The 20,327-nt window shown below is 50.3% G+C and overlaps 6 protein-coding genes across 6 annotated transcripts; 1 reads left to right on the top strand and 5 right to left on the bottom strand.

The window, feature by feature from the left end:
- Nucleotides 1-1,364: 1,364 nt before the first annotated feature.
- On the bottom strand, nucleotides 1,365-2,404 carry N7509_010198 (uncharacterized protein; the record flags this gene model as incomplete). The annotated part of the gene is made up of 3 exons (XM_056634835.1): nucleotides 1,365-1,654; nucleotides 1,736-2,237; nucleotides 2,369-2,404. The coding sequence occupies 3 exons, from the start codon at nucleotides 2,402-2,404 to the stop codon at nucleotides 1,365-1,367; spliced, it is 828 nt and encodes a 275-aa protein (XP_056485455.1).
- Nucleotides 2,405-3,107: 703 nt separating this feature from the next.
- N7509_010197 (HECT domain protein) lies at nucleotides 3,108-7,279 on the bottom strand (the record flags this gene model as incomplete). Its single annotated transcript, XM_056634834.1, has 4 exons — nucleotides 3,108-3,230; nucleotides 3,293-6,042; nucleotides 6,081-7,000; nucleotides 7,077-7,279. The coding sequence occupies 4 exons, from the start codon at nucleotides 7,277-7,279 to the stop codon at nucleotides 3,108-3,110; spliced, it is 3,996 nt and encodes a 1,331-aa protein (XP_056485454.1).
- Nucleotides 7,280-7,855: 576 nt separating this feature from the next.
- On the top strand, nucleotides 7,856-9,242 carry N7509_010196 (putative C2H2 finger domain protein; the record flags this gene model as incomplete). The annotated part of the gene is made up of 2 exons (XM_056634833.1): nucleotides 7,856-7,959; nucleotides 8,027-9,242. 2 exons carry the CDS (start codon nucleotides 7,856-7,858, stop codon nucleotides 9,240-9,242), a joined length of 1,320 nt encoding a protein of 439 aa, XP_056485453.1.
- Nucleotides 9,243-11,259: 2,017 nt separating this feature from the next.
- N7509_010195 (putative DUF21 and CBS domain protein (Mam3)) lies at nucleotides 11,260-13,495 on the bottom strand (the record flags this gene model as incomplete). Its single annotated transcript, XM_056634832.1, is given in 3 exon segments — nucleotides 11,260-12,207; nucleotides 12,219-12,294; nucleotides 12,354-13,495. The coding sequence occupies 3 exon segments, from the start codon at nucleotides 13,493-13,495 to the stop codon at nucleotides 11,260-11,262; spliced, it is 2,166 nt and encodes a 721-aa protein (XP_056485452.1).
- Nucleotides 13,496-13,926: 431 nt separating this feature from the next.
- N7509_010194 (uncharacterized protein) lies at nucleotides 13,927-16,682 on the bottom strand (the record flags this gene model as incomplete). The annotated part of the gene is made up of 3 exons (XM_056634831.1): nucleotides 13,927-15,793; nucleotides 15,850-15,915; nucleotides 15,970-16,682. 3 exons carry the CDS (start codon nucleotides 16,680-16,682, stop codon nucleotides 13,927-13,929), a joined length of 2,646 nt encoding a protein of 881 aa, XP_056485451.1.
- Nucleotides 16,683-18,856: 2,174 nt separating this feature from the next.
- Nucleotides 18,857-20,139, bottom strand: N7509_010193 (2-oxoisovalerate dehydrogenase subunit beta; the record flags this gene model as incomplete). Its single annotated transcript, XM_056634830.1, has 3 exons — nucleotides 18,857-18,894; nucleotides 18,958-19,523; nucleotides 19,580-20,139. 3 exons carry the CDS (start codon nucleotides 20,137-20,139, stop codon nucleotides 18,857-18,859), a joined length of 1,164 nt encoding a protein of 387 aa, XP_056485450.1.
- Between the last annotated feature and the right edge of the window lie 188 nt (nucleotides 20,140-20,327).

Below are 20,327 nucleotides of genomic sequence, written 5' to 3'. Positions count from 1 at the left end.
ACTGAGCGTCATTCTATCTACTACTACGAGTAGAAGTAATATGACTCTGGCTACCCCTGTTACGTATTGGATGTAGCAGATTAAGGGTCATCTACCAGCCAAAGCGAAAAGGCTTGCACGGACAAAATATGAACATGATACATGCTTGGATTCTAATTAATGAAAAGGTGGAATAGCAGTAAACCTTCAAATGAGAATGAATACTCCATACTTAGATTTAATTTCTTCGACGTAACTAGTGGGGCAATGTACTTTGAGAGAAGGTATTCATAGTGATATTTACAGTGGCTACTCATACATCCATGTCCCCTTTGAACGAATCAATCTTTTCTGTGCTCTCGATAACCAATGACCTACCGTAGATCGTAGGATGAAATACTCTTGAGGGTTCTGTAAGCACCTGAAAGAAAGGCTGGAACAAAGGGGTCCACAAACACATGGGTACCCACTGTAAATGTCACCATGGACACCCTAAAACTCAATTAGCCAACATACCAAGGGCGGATCGACTGACCTGGATGTTAATAAAACATAAATAATATCATGACATCAATTTTGTCTCTAACATTTGTTAGCATCGGGCGCGTTGGAACGAGCGCTTACCTGTTCCTGGGATGTTGGGCAGCACAGCAGATCGTTGTAAGCATGGAAGTGGAGGGGGAACCTAGAACTCATTATTAGAAGTATTCGTATTATAGACGGAAAATAGGATGTCGAAGGAATTTGCACTTATCTAGGTGCTATCTGGCTGGACCAACTTGAAGAATATGAATGTTCTCAAACTTGAAAGCGACTCATGCGCTATCAAAAAAAAAAGTATGCAGTCCCGACTGTTTCTAGATCTATGTCAAAAGCGTCATGATATCGGAGAGGGGCCTACCGTTCTGAATCTATCAATCACAAAGTGCCACGCGTCTCAATTATGGATATCTATATTGCAATGCTAGGGTTAGTTCCTCAATATAGTAGTATAAAGGAGAGGGGGGTACTCCGCAGGCTCCGGCACAGCACTCTTCCCGAGACGATGGAGTTGCTGGAGCTGCTGGATAATTTCTACTGCGTGGGAACCGAGTCTTTTATAATAGACACGCTTTGGAGGATCAATACAAGATAAAGGATATGAAGTCCATTGTCGCCGATGCCTCGCTAGTCAATAAGGATTCACCTTGAAGAAAGAGCCTCGAAGACAATGAAACAAAGCAACCCATGGAAGATAATGAACTTTTGTTCTATTCTCATGCTCTCTAGAAAAGAAGTCTATCTTTAGCATGTCGCGTAAGCTACCACGAAAACCTCGGTGAAAATAATGCCTATGTTCCTGCGCAATCCTAATCTGCTCAAAGCGAGTAATAACCCGCTACAACCTAAACACGAACACCGTTAACCTCCTTGCCCTCGGGAACCTTGGCCGCCTCTCGGTCCGCAGTGCTCATCTGCAAGCCCTGGTCATCCCAGCCCTGGGTACCGCGCTTGTACAGTGACTTCTGCTCTTCGCGGTCTGGGGTCGGACCCTCTTTCCCGCGACGGGTTCGGGATTCAATGGTTTCGACGATGGAAGCGTTATCCCCATCCAGCGGGTTTCCTTCCAGATCACTCTCGTGAGTCTCGTCTGAGAAAGTGTAGGTGCGGTATTCGGTGTTAACCCAGCCGGTACCTGCGTAGGAATGACAATGTTAGCTTTCTCTCGGTTCTCGGGCAGAAGTAGTAAAAGCACGCGGGATCTTGTGTCACATACCCTGGTACTGGCTGCTATCCTCCCAATCCTCAGTAAAGTAGTGAAGGTAACCACCGTGGGTAACGACAATAATTTCCTTCTCAGGCCGAGCCTTGAGCCACCTACGAGCAGCGAGAGCGCGCTGCTTCAAAGCCTTGTTCGTAGGCGCAAAACGACCACCACTCTTGTCGTTCCATCCCTTATACACCAGATCCAGGTCTACTGGTTTCCCCGCAAATTCGTCCTTCAGAGCCTCGGGCTCGCTGCCCGTGTCGCACGGCACGTCGGAGGTCTCTTGCACGTCGGGTAGGGCGATGAGCTTCATGCCCGGGTGTGAGTCGAAGACGGGACCGAAGCTCTCGAGGGCAGTGTAGATTGTGCGGCGGAGGGGCGACGCAGTGACTAGGTCGATTTCGGTGTGTCTGGGGAAGGTCTGTTGTAGCTTGGCGCATTGCTCGTGGCCGAGTTCTGTGAGGAGAGGGTCGTGAATGACATGGTTGGCGGTGCAGAGGTTGTGCAGGCCCTATTGGAAATGTGGGTTGTCAATGATAAGTTCGGTTCAGTTCGAGGAAAAGGATTGAGAAGTGATATGGGAATTGAGACTTCGCGCAAGGACCCTGGACTAGGACCCCGGCGGAATGACAACTGACGTACCTGGGCGTGGCGAACACAGTGGATGATCGGAGCCATTGTGAATGATGTGAGTTGAATTGGGAAGTGAGCTTCTGTAGGAAGCTTCGAGGGTCAGCTTTGGCGTTGTTCAAGTCGAGGGGACCCTGGCGATGGGATGAGTCTTATCGCAGAACGTGGGGCGGCGGGGTGTTGCAGGGAGACGGAGAAGACTGCAGGTTCAGACGGGGACAAAGCGTAAAGCGTACTTTTTGTGTGTGTGGATGATCGCTGGCAGTCAGGCCAAGTAGACGGCACAATTGGGGATAGTTGGTATTGTATTAATTCAAAACTCGCCAGAAGACAGAAGGATGAAGAGTCATAATCGGACCTCAGACCTCCGCTTGAAGAAATTCTGGGTATCGCCACATTTTATGGAGCACTTCAGGGCAAACCACACCGCGCAACTGGGGCCGCGAATCCACTTGGCCTGATGATCGTATTCACCTGACAATAGAAAGCACTGGCAGAAGTTGGACATAGCTACAGAGTTGAACCACTTACACGTCGACATATCTCTTCCTTGACATTTACTTGCGCATGGGAAATTGTCAGTGGTTGAGATCATATTTACTACGGTAAGATCTAAGTATAATAGGAAGGCCAGGATTCAAAGTCATCAAATAGAACGCTATGCTTTTGCTCCTGCTGCGTATCCAAAGTAAATGGTATGGGTATGTATAAATCACTCCTAAACCCGAACAAATCATAAGGTGGCCATCGCTTACGCCACACCAAATCCCTGTGCATTCTCGAGCGCCTTGTCCAGCTTCTGGGCCAAGGAGTCTCGAGATGAGTACTCTGGTAAAAGTAGACGACCGAAGCATGTCAAACTAGTTGGAAGACGCTGGGAAGAAGAAATTAGTATTGGTGTACAAGATGCCTAGGATTCGGGGAATATCAACTTACCAGATCTCCCACGCCGTTCTTTTGGATGACGAACATGATACTCGAGATCCCATTGACGGGAACTCGATCACTTGCGGTGACAAATTCCAGAAGTTGTGCTTTCTTCTCGGGTGGGTACCCATGGACAATGCTCCAAAAGTCCTGGATGACACGATGGTCGGGTCCAAATCCGCCCTCGTAGCGGCAATGGTTCTCGAGTTCTTTCACATCAATCTCTTGCAGACCCTCAACGACAGTTTTGAGTGACTCCGGGGTGAAGATGGAAAGTGCCGATCGATCGAGACACGTGTGAAACCCGCGGAGGAAAGCCTCAAACTGCGGCCGAATGGACTTGTTTGTGAGCCAGAAAATATAGTCCTTGACGAATTGATGTCGGTTCTCGTTGGTTACCAGGGGGGCCTCCTCGACAGGGGGTGTGGGGGACTGGAGCGGTACGGAGCGAGGCACGGACTTGACGGTGTCATCCGAAGCGGAAGGTGTGGGTGCTGCCTCAGTCACCGTAGATGATGGGGGACTCGCAATGCCTGCATTACCAGTTTGGGAAGACCATGTTTTGTGATCAGTTGCAGGTGTTGGTGTAGATGATCTACCAGGCAGTGGCCACATGGTATCCCGGTTCACCTTCTGCATATCGACGGTTTCAACATGGTCGACAGCTTCAAAGCTGAACTCGTAAGTACGCATAAAAATGTCACCCACATCCCCATCTGTCCAATTGAGGAGCATTTCCAAACCCTGTGTGAGCTCAGGCCATCCGTCACGGATATGATCTAGATGCTTCACCTTCAACCCCAATAGTTTGCGATAGAACGCGACAGGGAAATTGATCGGCAGCGTCAACCCGTTGTAGACAGCAATGGACATGAGAAGTCCCAGAAGCTCAAATTTGTATAGTGGCTCAAGGGAACGAGGTCGGAACCATGAGATGCGATGTCGGCTATCCATAGTAAACATGCCAAAGGCCGGATCAAGAGCATCAGACATGAGAACTCGGAAGAACTCCTGCTGCACGCCACCATGATCCAATCCTTCTTCACCCTCATCCATTCCCATCTGAACTCTGAGTGGGCGCATTAGCTCGCGTTTTTCTCGACGCCAGAGCTGATTCAAAGCGTCCGTGAGGACATTATCTCGCCTGACAACAAGTACAAGATAAGTCGACATGGACACTTTCATGCGGGAAAGCAGTGCGCCATCATCAGGGATCGTGATGCTTCCAAAAGCGGTTTGAGTGACGTGTCGCGTTGTGGTCATCGCATCTTCGAAGTATTTGGACATTGCGGAGTAGTTGAGAGCTCGGAAGTATATGACGAGGAACGATGGCGGGAAGAGGAATGAGTAGGATAGGAGATGTATCGTACGGTTGTTTGATAGACCCCCAACCCAGGCGAGGGGCATCTCGAGTGGATCCAACCGGTCAGCGAGAAAAGAAGTTTGGAAATCTTCCGGATGAAGACCAAGTCGATTTCGCTCTTTGTACATCAGGGCTAGGATTTGGACAGCACCACCCGCAGCACTGCTCCTAGCCATTTCCGGATTGCCATCCCATTCGCGCAGGAAGACTGTTCGTAGCCACTCAACGATAAGAGGCGCAGGCCCGGCGGATGGAGGCGAAGCGTCTTCGTCATCAGACTGCCCTAGGCTATGATGTTCACTGAGGTGATCCACAATGCGATCGAGAACGTTGAATCGTCGTTGCTTTGGAAGATCGAGACTATAGGCTTGGCGCGCCTTGGATATTTCGTGATATGCAAGCCGTGCGGCAAGGGCGCGGACAAGGCGGTTTACCAGACGAAGTCCAAGCTCATGCTCTAGTTTGTCAGTTGCTTCCACAGCCTGTTGAGCGTGCTCAGCCGGAAGCTTCTGCATGTCAGCGGACGAGGCAATGGTTCCCGCGGCGCGCATGCGTAGAATCCCCCGCCATGTTGAAATACTCAGATCTGGAATTGCGCTGACCAGGACAAACAGAACCACAGTAGCAATATGAGCAGCATCTGCGTCGGATAAATGCTCGTCAGTCGCAGTCTCTGACATCCTGCGCACTACCGGGGGAGCAGGGCCAGTCATGGTGGAGCTGCGCGAGGATCGCCGAGAAGCCCGAGCAGATGTGAAATCACTGGGCGGCACGAATAGTTTGTCCAATGCACTCCATAGACTATGTAACGCAATATCCCATGGGCAGAAGGCAAGAAGATGCTGTAATGATGTTCGTAGGTTGGCAACGTCGAGGCGACTGGTCATCGGAGCATGATGCTGTGATTTGGGGTCTAATGCATCTCTTCTGAATGAATGTAAGATATGTTTGGCGCTGCTGAAAATGAAAAAGGTGCTTTGAGCGATGAATGGGAAAACCAGGCGCTGGCGAGGAGTTGCAAACCTCCAGTCGGGGTTTTCGAAGCTGCCCATGGATTGAATGCGATCAAGTTCTTCCTTCCACGTTTCTGCATCATCGTCGGATTCGACCATTATTTGGCCGAGGCCAGTGATAATCTCCGGGGTAAAGTGAGTTACTGTCTGAGGCAATGGAGCAGACTCTGACATGCGAGGGGGCGAATCTTGTTTGGCTTTGCGGTGACTTGGGGACTCATTGTCAACCACAGGCGGGGCAAGCAGCGGTCGAGGATGACTCGGACTCTCTTCAGCAGATGCGAGGTTAAAGATTTTTTCGCTATCCCAAGACACCCGACGTTGGGCCTTGGACCGTTCTTTGGGGCGTATATTCTGTGCCCCTCGATCCTGCCACGGTGTTTCTGGGGTCGGTGTTTAAGAGCAGGTGGCGATGTCACACTCGCAATTTCATTGGGAGTGAGATGCGAATTCAGAGATAATTTGCGATTTTTGTAGGTCGGTCGTCGTTTTTCGTCCATACTATTGCGTGGTGATTGGCGCCAATGATCTACTTCGGTTACGGAAAGACGCTTGACATGCTGATTCTGGATTTTGAGTTCCACCGCAGAGGATTGGGTACCGGTAGTTCGTGAGGAGGGAGTTCGGGGGATATTGTTCTGTGATTGAGCCAACTGTGATTGCTCGTGCGTTGCTTTCGGTTTCTCATTCGCATTCGGGGGAGGAAGTGGCTTTTCAGTGGATTGTGATTGACGCTCAACGCTTGATACTGGAACTGGGTGATAAGTTTTCGAATGAGAGGATTCTGATGGCCGACGGAGTGGAAGCCACTCAACCATTCGCAACGATAGGGTATCGAATAGGTTCTGCGTGAAAGATTTGGGATCCTTGACTGGCTGCTCAGCGGCGTAATCAAAATCCTGGGAATCATAGGTATTTGGATATTCGACAGGAGAGGAATCCCGACCCGAAGATTGACCAGCATTCTTCAAGTTATGGCTCCTGTGCCTCCCAGATTCATGTGAGTCGAGTAAATTGTCGTCGTCATTATTGCACTCAGCGGCGGTGGCGGGATTGGCCTGATCGTCTGCAGCGGCGGCAGCTTGTGCTTGGAAAGCCCGCGATCTTTGCAAAGAGATTCGGTGATAATCACGTAGTGTCAACTCGGGCGAGAGCTTTGGGGCGTTGCGACATAGTCCACTTTCGGCGTCGTCCAAGCTTGCGAGGTAACACGCCAGGGTGCGCGCACTGAGTTCGGTGTATCGACGGTAGGGTCCTTCGCTGACACGGCGGCGGCGGCTTGCACAGGTCGGGGTACGGCATCCTGGATCATCACATCCATATAATAATTGGTTTTTGTATCTAAGTACGAGAATGTATCAGTGCTGGTTCAAGCTGAGGACCCTCGTCGTTCTCGGTGGGCGGCGCTAATACTCACCTCCGTACTAACACGTTGTAACTTCGTCGACGTTCATCTCTGTACCACGGAAGGACCCGCGAGGAGTCCGAGATTTCGATAGTATTCTGGGTGATCACCTCAGGCGCATTCGGTGGGACCTTGGATCGACAAGACTGATGTTTCTCGCCGCTATGGTGCACTTTATCCGGAGATTCGAGGGAAGCTCCGCGGAGCCTGGTCATTGTCGAGAATCCAGTCGCATACCCTGGGCAAATGAAAATGAGAAAATGCGGGACAGCTCTTCGAGGGATCGAGAATGATAATGATCACAGCTGGCCCAGATATGTGTTGCAGCAGAGAAGCCCAGCTCACCTGATATCATCGGGGCGACCGGGGTAACCGCCTGAGGCAACCAACCGGCGATCGGCCAGACTGTTGTTGCGCTCTCACGTGATTCTATGTACCACGCCAGTCCTATCTGGGACTAGCGGTATACCAGTGTGCGGCGATAAGACGGTGCTTGCAAATCATTTAGAAGGCCCCTCGCATATTTTTGCCACAGTATTGGGACTTTGCAGACTTGTTTCTCTCTTTTTTTGACAAATATCCAGGTCTACAAGGTTTTTGAATCCCAACCTGATATTTTTCTTTTTTTTTTATAAAAAAATTACAGTGTCAGGAGGTGTCAACGTGACTCACGGCAGAACTTTCATCATACCCCGCTTGCGATAAAAAACTGTCCCACACTCACTTTTTTACACCCAAGGGGACTACCCAACTTACCAACTTCAACGATATTTGACGATACTACGAGCACCATGTCGTCAACCACACAACAGACCCCGGCATACACTTGCAATACCTGCCTCGTTGCTTTCCACCGCAGCGATGCGCAGAGAGATCATATGCGCAAGGATTGGCAGTAAGTATTGTGCCAGGCCTGATGTCACTCCCAAAACATCACTGACAGTCGCTTTTTTCCCCTATAGTTTGTACAACATGAAGCGCCGTGTTGCCGCATTGCCCCCTGTCTCCCTCGAAACCTTCAACGAAAAGGTTCTTGCCGCCCAAGCCACGTCCACTGAGGCCGCCGCCAAGGCTTCCTTCGAGAAGACTTGCGACCCCTGCCAGAAGTCTTTCTACAGCGAGAACTCCTACCAGAACCACATCAAGAGCTCAAAGCATAAGCAGCGCGAAGCCCGCCTGCGCAAAGACGGCGACGATGCATCCGTTATGAGTTCCGCTTTCTCTCTTGGAGAGCCCATCAACAAAACCGAGGATCACGATGTTCACAAGGTCACCGACGACCTGAAGTCCGCCACTATCCAAGAAGACAACGAAGATGAAGAGATGCCTACCGAACAGTCTGAATTCTCCTCTTTGCGCTGTCTCTTCTGCCGCGCCGAGTCCGCCGACACCCAGGCCAATATCGATCATATGTACAAGAACCACGGCATGTTCGTGCCCGAGCGCGAGTATCTGGTCGACCTGGAGGGTCTGGTGCATTATCTTTACCGCAAAATCAACGAGAACTTCGAGTGTATCTACTGCCACGCTATCCGCAACAACGCCGATGGTGCCAGGACCCACATGCGTGACAAGGGTCATTGTATGATCGCCTTCGAGTCCGAGGAGGAGCAGGTCGAGATCGGTCAATACTACGATTTCCGCAGCAGTTACTCTGATCACGAGGAGGACGAGGACGAGACTATGGCCGAGGGTGGTGTCAAGATTCGCTCGGATGGCGATGACGAGGGCTGGGAGACCGACGCCTCATCCGTGGATGATGATGAAGAGTTCGATGCTCACCGCAAGGCACCTGTCGCCTGGTCCGATGAATATGAACTTCACCTTCCGTCTGGCAAGAGTGTCGGTCACCGTTCGCTGGCCAAGTACTACCGTCAAAACCTGCACAGCTACCCAACTGCCGATGAGCGACTTGAGCGACAGCTGGCCATCGAGAACGGAGAAATCGAAGAGGACGAGAGCGACAAGCCCCGCGGTCGCAACCAGAACCGCGCTCTCATCTCTCGTGCCAACGGTGGCACGGGTATGGTTGGCGCAACTCAAGTCCAGAAAGAAGCTGCTTTGACCGCCGAGCGCCGCGAGCGAACCCGTACCCAACGCCAGGAGAACCGCATTCTGGCTCGCGTCCAGAGAGTCGGCAACAACCAAAAGCACTTCCGCGACCCTCTCCTGCAGTGATTGCGTCACTCGTGCTGGTTCTCTGCCAATACACCGGCATTATTCAAGAGCCTGGTCGATTTTGGATTTGGATGCATTCAGGATATATGGCGTTTCTCATCAACCTGATCTACCTCGGCGATGCTATCCCTCGGTTTCGAACATTCTGAATTGATTAGCTTCGTCCGTTGCTGTCGATTCGACTCCCGACATCAGGACTTCGAAGCAAGTCAGCTTCCAGAATACCATCCACAGCAGGGGCACTCCTTTACCCGTCTCAAGCCATTTCCCTCCATGGCCTTAGGCCTGGTCTGTACAAATGGGGCCCCTCTACATCCCTGCCGATTGATGCGTTGAACAACTACAGACGTCGTTTTGTAGGTGCCTGAACGGTGAACCGACAACGACTACATGCTAGCATATGCGAGAATATTTGTGCATTCGGGGGCGTTTCATGACTAGATGATATTTTCACTCCGACTAAAAATGAATTTCCTTGCGTACCTTTCCTTCATCCTTCGCCTGTAGAGTAGTGTACCTCCAGTGATAACAGCCATGGAAAAACACCGGTTTATACTACTAGCACGCTCGTCGGACAAGCTTATCACCTCGACATGACTGCAATCTGTCGTATTAAATTCAATAGTTCGTCAAAGAAGTAAGTTTACTACAAGTAGTATGATGGAAAAGATGATGTGACGATAATGATATTGCGGCTCCCATACCTCGCTTAAAATGCCATTTCCTTCTGTATTTACATATTCCCGTTGAAACCGAAAAACACCTAAGAAATATCATCCTTCTCACAAAACAAAATCATCCCTGTCTCTTCGAGACCAATCCCACTGCCTTGAAGCGGCCAGCGCTACCCATTCCGATTCCTCCGCCAATCTCAAGATGATCCCCAACCTTGCCTTGGGACCCTATCCTCGGGTGTAAACATGGGAATTGTTTCTATTCTAACAAAGAGGAAACTGCCCTCATATCACTGGGGTGGGATTTGTGAGACCTGCTCGATAGCAAATCCCCCTCGACCTTTTTTTTGTTTTTTGTTTTGTTTTTTTCTTCTTCTCTTCTCTCTCTTTTTCCTTTTTTTGTTTGTGATGCTTCCGAGTCGCTGCATGTTTCGTTTTGCTGCACCACGTAGTGAACCCATTTTTTGCCTGGTTTCGGTTTTTTTTTTTGGTTCCAATAATCGCCACCGAGAGTGTCAAACGCCTGAGCAGGACTCTCAGATGTGCCTCTGCAGGAGGAATGGGGTTTCAAGGAGCTTTGTGGGGGAGTTGGCAAAGCGTTCTGGGTCTTGGGGACATTGGATCCACTGGAGGCGGGCATTGGGCGATATAGAAATCTGAATAGTTTTCGCACTATTCGTCTGAAGGGGTCGGTAAAAGCTGAATTGTTCGGGTATCAAGTTGAAAGCAATCCCATCCTGGTAAGTATGGAGCTGTAGATTGCGAAGAATTTTGTGCTTGGCCTCAGCGAGACCAGTCAAGCATCAAAGGGGATAAATAGCTCGCAGCTTTGAAGACGCGAGTTGTGACCATGAAAATGAAAATGACATAAGTCAATCCCAGTAGGGATCAAACGGTGGCTTGTGTGGAGGTATGTTGTGTTTGGCCTTCGAGAGGCCCATTGAGGCTGCGAAGGGGAGACTTCGCGATCTTTTTGGGGAGAAGAAGGGAGTGGGGGTTCCGAAACGTGACTCTAGAAATGATACATGGCATATTGACAGGTGGAGGTGCTTGGATGCTCTTGTTTTCGATCGGTGATGAGAAAGGCACTCTTGTAGAAAGTATCCCGTCCCGCAGTTTTGTGAGGATGATTGTTTTTGCTGTACAGTAACCGGTACAGTACAAATGAATATTGCGTGGTGAGGTTCGGAATTGCATTGTTTGAGTCAACAATGGGTGCTGGTTGAACATTGACTGACCTTCGCAGGGGATATTGATGATGCATTTAGTGTTGATAAGAAGAACAGCAAATGAATCGCTGCTTGTGGCTTTGCCTTGAAGCATTTAGCTTATGTGGAGCACAATTATTGCAAAAGGGGTTGGTCTTCAGAAGAGCCGTCCTTCTTGGACTTGGGTTTTCCATGCTTTCGACGGCGACGCTTTTTGGAGTGTGGATGTTGAGCACCCTGGGAATCAGCAGTGGCATATCGGCGATTTGGTGACGAGTCACGAGTATCATGTGGGGAGGTTTGGCCTTCGGAGGATGAGCCTGATCCGTTTGTGTGTAGAACGACTTTGCGGATACCATTGACATCCACGATCTGTTCAGTAATGCTACCGCTTCGAGTTGGTCCGCGGTGATGATAGATAAATTCTGTGTGAGATTCGGTGGACCGGACGCTACCAGTGCCACTGCTGTTTTGGCGGGTTGAGGCAGAGCGGGGCTGATCCTCGCGTTCTTCACGGACAGATTCTGGAATGGAGACCTGGGGGAGATCTTTGAATTGCTGCGCACTCGTGGATTTTGTGAGACTGTCTTGGGGAGAAATTGTACCGTAACCAAGTTTCAAAGCATGCGCGCCGTCTTTGGCATCGACGCCTGAGCCCACGAGGCCCGCGCCGATGCCACCTTGATAAGCCGTTGAGTTCAATTGGAGATGGGACTCATTCAGGCTATGTCCGGATTCAAGGTCTGTTTGTGCGGAACGAGAAGGGGACTCGCCGCTGCGCTTGATTTTGACGTTATGGTATCGAGTTTGTCGCGGACGGCTTGCCAAATTAGAAGGCCCTAGGTGCTTGAGATGTTGCCGGATCTCGTCCGTCGCACCCCTCTGAGTAAACCATAGATCAGACTGCTTGTTGTTGCTGTCACCATTGGGGCGACGAAGTTGGAATCGGGGTGGAGGGGCCTCGACAGAGCTGCGACGGCGTGGGATGTCAGGCTTGGGAGTGGAGGAAGACGTGCCATCCATATCAATAAGTTCGCCTTCTGCAAGAGGGGTCGCCATGGGGGGTTCCTCGACGATTTGGCCCTTTGGGACACGAGATTTAGGGGCAGGGCCATCCGACGAATGGCCTTGTGAACATCGATAAAGACATCGGATTCGTCAATGATTTCTCTGTATTCAACGTTAGTGTGCTTGGATCACTAGAAATGGAAAGAACGGGCATGACATACTCTCCAATAAGCTCTTCGATCACATCTTCAAGAGTAACAACACCAAGTGCGCCACGGTCTTCGCTGGGGTATGAGGAAACGAGGACCATATGTGATTTTCCTTCTTGGAAGAAGTTGACAATATCCAGACAGCTTGTTTCTGGTCTTGTCTCGGGAAGGGTGGCCAAAGCAAAATCGCGAACTCGCGTGGCGTCTTCTGGGTCGTAGGTGATGAGCATTTTCACCAAGAGCATACCGACGAAATTCATGGGGTTATCGGGAGCATGAATTGGAATGCGAGAGTATCCTTGTGATAGGATGAGGTCCATTGTTCGTTCGTCCAGGACAGTATCGGCAGACATAGTAAAGACATCTTCCATTGGGGTCATGATGGTGCCGACGGACTTTTCTTTGAGGTCGAGAACCGCGCTGATGATGGTGACTTCGTCGGAATTCAATTGCTCTCCAGCTTCACCGAGCGTTCTGTGTAGAGTGACGAGAGTCTTGAGACCGGCCTTTTTGTATATGGTGCCATGATCCTCGCCAAGAAGCTTGTCCAGTAATTTTGCGACCGGCCAGGCGACCGGGGACATGATGTACATAAGAATCAGAACACATGGAGCCATCCAAGCCCCGATCGGGAGGCCATAGCGGACGCAAATTGATTGAGGAACGACTTCGCCGAAGATGACGATCAGTGCCGTACTGCCTAGGACCGCCGGCCATCCACCTCCGAGGGTTCTGTCGAGGACAATGGGCAATGTTTCATTTGTGATGACATTGCTGAGCAGTAGGGTCACGAGCACCCAGTGTTTGCCCCTTTTCAAGAGGTTTAAAACGCTGGCGGCATTTTTCTTTTCGGATTCCTCGCCGGATGTTTGGATCACTTGCAGGTAAACTTCATCCTGCCCCATCAGAGCGATTGTCAGACCCGCAAATGCCCCGCCACTGAGAACGAGGGCAGCGGAGATTCCGAGGTACAGCCATAAGCTCGAGTCAGTTGATTCTTTGGGAGTATCAGATTCGGAGGAGGCGAGAAGGTAGGTTGAGAGAGCCGGGGCGCCGGCGGCGAGGGAAAGTTGAGAACAGGTGAGGACGATCAGTCTGGCCAGACCCAAGACCATGGGCCTTGCAGCAAGGGCGCGCGTTGCCGGTGAAGCCATCGCCGGGAGAGCGAATGGTGGAATCAAAGAGACAAGGCAGAATCAAAGTAGAATAAGATGACACCACGGGTACGAGACGATCAACGCGGTCGGGAAATGACGGGGAGGGTTGGGTGTTACAACTGCGAGGTGAGCATCGCCGTCCGATAATGGGGCCGGGGAGAGGGAGTGGAACAGAGGGAGCACGGAGAGCTTCGAGAGGGCTGAGAGGGGTAAGTGACGGAGAGGGCGAGAAAATTGAAGGGAAATCTGCCAAATGCAGAAGTGCTGGTGATGATGGATGTCAAGCCGAATGAATTAGGTTTGGCAGCGGACACCTGAGGCAGAGATTTGAGGCACGGGTGTCTCCACATCGCTTGGCACTGACATGCACGGGACGGAAACGGGCACTTCCACTGGCACTTCCATATGTATGGACTCCGTACTCCACCTTACCAGGGAGAAGACTCCCACGAAGATAATTTCAGTACAGCTTCGTTTTCCCGCCATTTCTTCTCAGTCGATTTGAGAGTATCCTTCCACTCGTCGTACTCGATTAATCGCTGGAATTTCTTCTGGTTGTCTGCTGCTTCGGCAAGGCCTCCTAGCTGCCCATCCATTGCATCGACGCACCGGTGAAGCTGATCACACAGACTTTGGAAACGCTCAACCTCGCCTGACCGTCGAGTGAGCTCTTCTCCGGTAGATTTGAAGAATTGTCGCTCCATCTCGACCGCACTGGCGCGGTTCTTCGCCTCGGTATCTCTGAGGCGTAGTTCACGCTCTATCTCGGCTTCTTTGAACTTAAGCTTACGCTCAAACGCTTTGTTTTGCTCCTCTCGCTTATTCAGCTCACAATTCAGCGCTTCGGTTTTCTTGTCGAATCCCTGCGCCAGTGCTTTGGTTTCACTGTCTCGCCTTTCGATCTCCGTCTGCAGCGCTGCAATTTTCTCCTCGCACTCATCAAGTTCGATCCGGAGTTGCATATCACTCGCCCCCGCTTGGCTCGCGCTATTAGCCTGGGAGGATTTCACTCCCGTCAACTCGGACTTGAGGTTATCCATCTCTTTGTCCTGGGAGGACAACTTGGACTGGAGTTCCTCTATCTCCTTCTCCATCCCCGAGATTATCTCGTCTCTGGACTCGGCCATGGTCATGGTCCCTATGTTGATGTTTGGGGTTGACATTCGGCTCTTCAGAGCCTCATGGTCGGAATGAAGGGCCTTGTGGGCGGAACAAAGGGTCTCATGGGTGGAATGAAGGGCCTCATGGTCGTGACGGCGGGTCTCATCGTCGCGACAGAGGGTATTGTACTTGGACTCAAGCTCTAGTCCGAGAGAATTGAGTCGTTGTACTTCAGCCTCGAGTCCCCGCACCCGTTTGGTGGCTTTCTCCTCCCCCTGGTCGAGTTTGCGCTTGAGTTCGGCGACTTCGGACTGAAGCATCTTCCTATCTTCAAGTGATCTAGCCGGCTGGGTGATACCCCCGTCGGCATTCAAGACCATCGGCTGAGGATTGGAGACTTGGGACTCCAGTTCGGCCTTTTTAGCCTCCACCTGGGCGAGTTGGCGCTTGAGGTCGGCAACCTCGGACTGGAGTATCCCTAAACTTTCAGATGATCTAGCCTGGGTATCGGCATTCGAGATCATCGTCAGAAGTTCGGAGACTTGGGACTCCAGTTCGATTTTGTCGGCCACTAGCTGGGTGTTTTGGGACTGGAGCTTTTTGGCCCGAGACCAATGCTTGGCCTCTTCTGACTTCAGTCGCTTACTGTAATCCACCCGCTTGCGCTTCGTGACCACCCACTGGCGCTTCTCGGCCTGAGATATCAGCTGCCCCGACAGTGACTTAGGCTTAGAGGGGCCGGCCTGGGGATTGACTTCCCCGGCACTCCTGCACACCTCCTGTAGCCTGGCCATGCCGTTCTTGAGGCTGGCATTCTCGCGAGCAAACTGGGAATTTTGGACTTGAAGAATCTTCATCTCGGACTGAAGCTTCTCAACCCTAGTTTTTTCGGATCGCATGCCCTCCTTGAGCTGCTTGTTCTCGGCATCGCTCTTGGCAGCTTCCATGCGAAGGTAGGTGTTCATCTCGTTCACCTTCTGGACGTGCTCGCCGCAGAACTTTTGGATATCCCTGATCTTGTGGTCGCCCTTCCTGTTTTCGAATTCGAGCTTCTGGACTTGGGCTCGTGCCTCGGCCCGGGCAGACTCAAGGTCCTTGATCATGAGCGCTTGAGCCTGTCCGGAGGCTTTCGTTGCCTCATGGTCCTGCTGGCACTTCTTGAGATCTACTCGCATCTTTTTGGTGCTAAGACGCCTATTCCATTGTTAGGTATTTGATCTTATGGAGTACGGGAATATAGTGCGACTTACCCTGTGTCTTTGGCACGGCGAGGATTTGAGTTCGGGAGGGCTGTGGGAGATGTAACAGGTCTCTCGCTGTGTTATTGTTAGCATTTGTTGTTACTACAGTGCAGATACCATGCTGCTTACCTCTCGATTTGGCTGGAGGATAGATACAAGCCAGGCGCACAGTACTCGGTCTCAAGCCTCTCTTTGTCCCGATTCAAATTTGGTCCGGTGTATCCCGATTGTACCCAAAGGTAGGACAAAACTAGCAACACACCGATAAACGGGACAAAGGAGAGGGCTTTCGAGGCGAGGATGGCGAGGTTGGCGATGATGTAGGACAGGAAAAGAATAATCTTATCCGTAAAATACCCGGCGGCGGCAAGGAGAGCCTGGAGCGTGCTCAATATGGAAAGAATTCTCTTGTCCACGAGATCGTCAGGGAGGGCGAAAAAGTCCTGGAGCATATAGCACGAATGAGGGCTGATCTTGCCCTCGAGGCTGGGAAGAAACGCTTTGACCATGGCGAACCAGACGAAGGCCATTATGATATGATACAGGATGGAGAGAAGGAAGTAGAGAACGAACAACAAGATCGAGGCCATCTTGCCCATTCGCCAGTTGAAGATGTTGAGCAAATATCGGAGTAATATAGGGCTCAGAGTATCCACGAGACCGCCGAGGAATGCAACAAGAACTCGGAGCATAAAAAAGGAATTGGAGCTAATCGTGCCATCTAGGTTCGAAAGAAGCGCTTGGACAGTAGCGAACCACACGAAGGGCATCCTGAGATGGTACAGGATGGGGAGAAGGATGGGGAGAAGGATGTGGACAGCGGTAAACATGATCGAGGCCATTTTGACCATGAGATAGTCACATATGTTGAAAGAGGTCTTGAGAATAGTAAAGAGGCTGATGGGATGGTTCATTTCTCCTTGACTCAAATATGGACGAAGGCGAGGTGAGGTGAGGTGAGGAGAGGAGGGAAGAGAAGAAGAGAAGTGGGCTGGGATATGGTGGTAGGCTAGTACTTGTTGGGCGCGACAGTGAGGTTGCGCCTTCCTAGCCCTCAAAAACATTCACTTTTGTTGTCGTTGCCTACTTTTGCTGAACAACCACTCTACCACGGTGAACGCTCCAAGTTGATCCCACGCGTGACGCAAAGGATCGTATGCGAATTCTGGTATAGTCTAGCTCACGCGATTCTACCCCCATGTAAAGAAATTTAACAACATCGTCTGACCTACATCTAGTCAAACGGAGAACACTGGCGACTCGTATCATCCACTGAACTTCCCAGCCAGCCAGGGAAGGGAGAACTTGAAAATCTCCTCAGGCTTCTGACCGCGCAGATGGGTCATCTCCAGTTTGGACTTGAGATCAACCATCTGGCCAGCTTCTTCATGATCCTTTCGTCTCTTGTTTAAACATTTCTCATAAAATAGACAGTCAAAGATATTTGGAGTCTTTGGATGTAGTCCGTAGTTTATAGATCGATTAAGCTTTTTTGTGGTCCGTGTGTCCATGTGGACCACAAATCGGCACTTGATCTTGGCGAGCCTAAAAAACCACGGACGAGGAACGCGGAACACGAGAACATCATCTTAAAAGCACTATAAGTGGTTGGGCATTCTTTGCACTCAAATTTGATAAAATTGTGACTGGTAATACGGTCAGCAATGGGCCCTTTAATAGCTATTTACTGACTAGTATTCCTTCCTATGTTCTGTCTTACGAATGCTCCGCGCCCGGGTATTTAATGACACTCGGAATTGGCGAGATAATGAATCATGACTTTTTACCTTCCCTGGAAAGTATAGATATCTACTACCGAGAAGTTGCCTTGGGTGCACAATGATATTGATTTTGTGATATTTCAAGCCTTCCTTCAGAATCCCGGATATATCGTAGTTGGTACTAGTACCTAGTAGAGAATTTCCTGGCATCTCAAATACTATATAGTAATACCTTCAAGTTAATGTTCCAATCGGTTCAACCCCAGTTCAAACCACGAGGATCTAGCGTTTTGGCTTGGTATATGATTCACTTCGGAATTGATGAATTCCGAGTCTGATATTCGGAGGACCGGGTCAGTACATTTCGAGATCAAGTTTATATAGTTCTTGTCGGTTGTTGCCGGCAGATCGCGAACACCCTCACAAACTAAAATACAAGAAATGGGAAGGGGTGCTGGTCCGAGACAAATTGCGCTTGCAGAGGTGTGTATTGGAATATTTTGACCGTTTTCTGGGTCTTAGAAATCGGGGGCGATGGATTACGAGCTCGTATCTCCTGTCGCGCGTACTATTACCCGGAATTGTGCAAGGTATCCTGCTAGCATATCATTTCAAGGAAGACATGCTACCATTTATGAAGAAATGAGCGGAGACTCGGAATGGTGATATGTTCAAATGAGCTAGAATCTCTCCATGTCACTATGCCCGAAACGCACATTCTTCCTTGGTTGTATATACATTTAATTCCTAGGAGCTGCCGGCGAGTTCTGCAGCATCATGGGACGCGAAACCTTCCTCAACAGCCATCGGGGCAAACACTCGCATACCGACATGGAATTCACGCCATTCAAGTTGCTTGGTGACCCAGGTGAGTGATGGGCGATTGCATTTACAAAAGAAGCTGGGAATTTTATTTGGAACGCATTGGTAGCCCTGGAGCTAGAAACAAAAGGTTCTATGTCATTGAACTCTGCCAAGATACATTCAGGAAGATACAGCATTTTTAAAGCAGTTCGCAACAATCATGCAAAACAGAACAGATCAAAAGCCGGCCGAAGGCCGACTGCATGCTGCTCAATATCCGTTAAAAATATCCCACCGTTCTATCACAAGAAAATGTATGATGAGTAAAATCCGGTCGATCGCCCTGTTGTATGGCTTCTGTCCTATCGTGGAGTTTCTATCTCGTAGAGTAGTTCCGGACAATTGATGCGACTTGGGAAAGATGTGGCCATGTTTTCCTCAAGGCCTTAAATTGTCATGGGCCGGGGCCTTTTTTTTGCTTCGTGCGTCGCTCAGTATTCCAGGGTTTGCTTGATAGCGTCATAAATCCCTAAAGAAGTCACACCGATTAGTAAACTTAGACAAATAGGGAAATAAATCGTAAGTGACGTACTAGCAACGTCTGGCAGAATGAATTGTTCGTATGAGAGTCCGGTATGGGTACTCCAGCCGGCAACCCGCTTGACTGGGGCTTCCAATCGAAGGAAAGCTCCGTCTTGAATAGTTGCAGCAACCTCAGCTCCGACACCATAGTTGATCATGCTCTCATGCACCACGACAGCTCTTCCAGTCTTGCGGACACTGTCGAGAACCGTCTGTCGATCCCAGGGGTAGATTGTACGGAGGTCAATCAGCTCGATGTTCACGCCCTTCATCTTCTTCTCGATGGCGGAGATGGCTGCCGAGCATAGGTATAATGGTTGACCGTAGGAGATAATGGTAAGATCTGTACCAGGCTTGATCACTTCAGCCTGACTGAGAGGAATGGTGTAATATTCGTTCGGGACATGTTCGACCGCCGCGCGGTAGAGAATCTTTGGCTCCATGAAGACGACGGGGTCATTATTTTCGAAGATAGAGGAGAGGAGGAGGCCTTTAGCTTGAGAAGGAGATCGTGGCATGACTACTCGAACGCCCGGAATATGTGCAAAGAGAGACTCGGGGGACTGGGAATGGTATCTGTTCGTAGAGTGAGTTAGAAGGCTTTCGCATTTGCAAGGTGTAAAGAGACATACAGTGCACCATGTCCAACTGCGCCACATGGCATTCGGATAACGAGTCCTCCCACATTGATTCCCGTGCCACCTTCTCGATATCGAAATTTGGCTGCCTCGTTGACGATTTGGTCAAATGCGGGAAAGACGTAGTCGGCGAACTGGATTTCCGCGACGGGCTTCATGCCCTCAGCAGCCGCACCGATAGCGAATCCGGCAATGCCTTGCTCAGTCAATGGGGTGTTGAAGACTCGATCTGCCCCGAATTCTGTTTGTAGATCCATAGAGCACCGGAAGACACCGCCGAAGGCAACATCTTCACCAAAGAGCATAACCTTATCCGACGTTGATAATGCAGTTCGTAGAGCCGAGTTGATGGCTTGAAAGAAGTTCAACCGTTTTGTTGTTGCGGCAGCTGGAAAATCTGGGTTATTGGAAAGTGAGGAGGGAGTGTGGTGAAGGATGGGACTGGATTTGTAGTCGATGGGTAAATTGAGCTTTGCAGCGGGTGAGGGAGCTGCCGAGTAAGATCGGTGAGTAATTCGTGGCAGTAAGCCCCGCGATGCACGGGTTAACACCATATCTTCAGAGTCTCAAGTTGATGAAGTGGGAGTAAAGTGATAGAGGAAGTCATGCCCCTGCTTTGATTTTCCTTATAAAGAGAAAGCCGGCGGCCCTTGGACCTTGGAGATTGCGGGGGAGGCCGCGAATAACCGATCGAGATGCAAACCAGCCAAACAGTTTTTGCGGAGGGCGATGACGGCACCAG

This window comes from Penicillium cosmopolitanum (assembly GCF_028827165.1).
Source record: "Penicillium cosmopolitanum strain IBT 29677 chromosome Unknown utg000009l:1.0-9042332.0:1.0-9050551.0, whole genome shotgun sequence".
In the NCBI taxonomy this organism is placed as follows: Eukaryota; Fungi; Ascomycota; class Eurotiomycetes; order Eurotiales; family Aspergillaceae; genus Penicillium; species Penicillium cosmopolitanum.
Note: the sequence above shows the minus strand (reverse complement) of the source record. Positions and strands in the feature narration are given on the sequence as shown.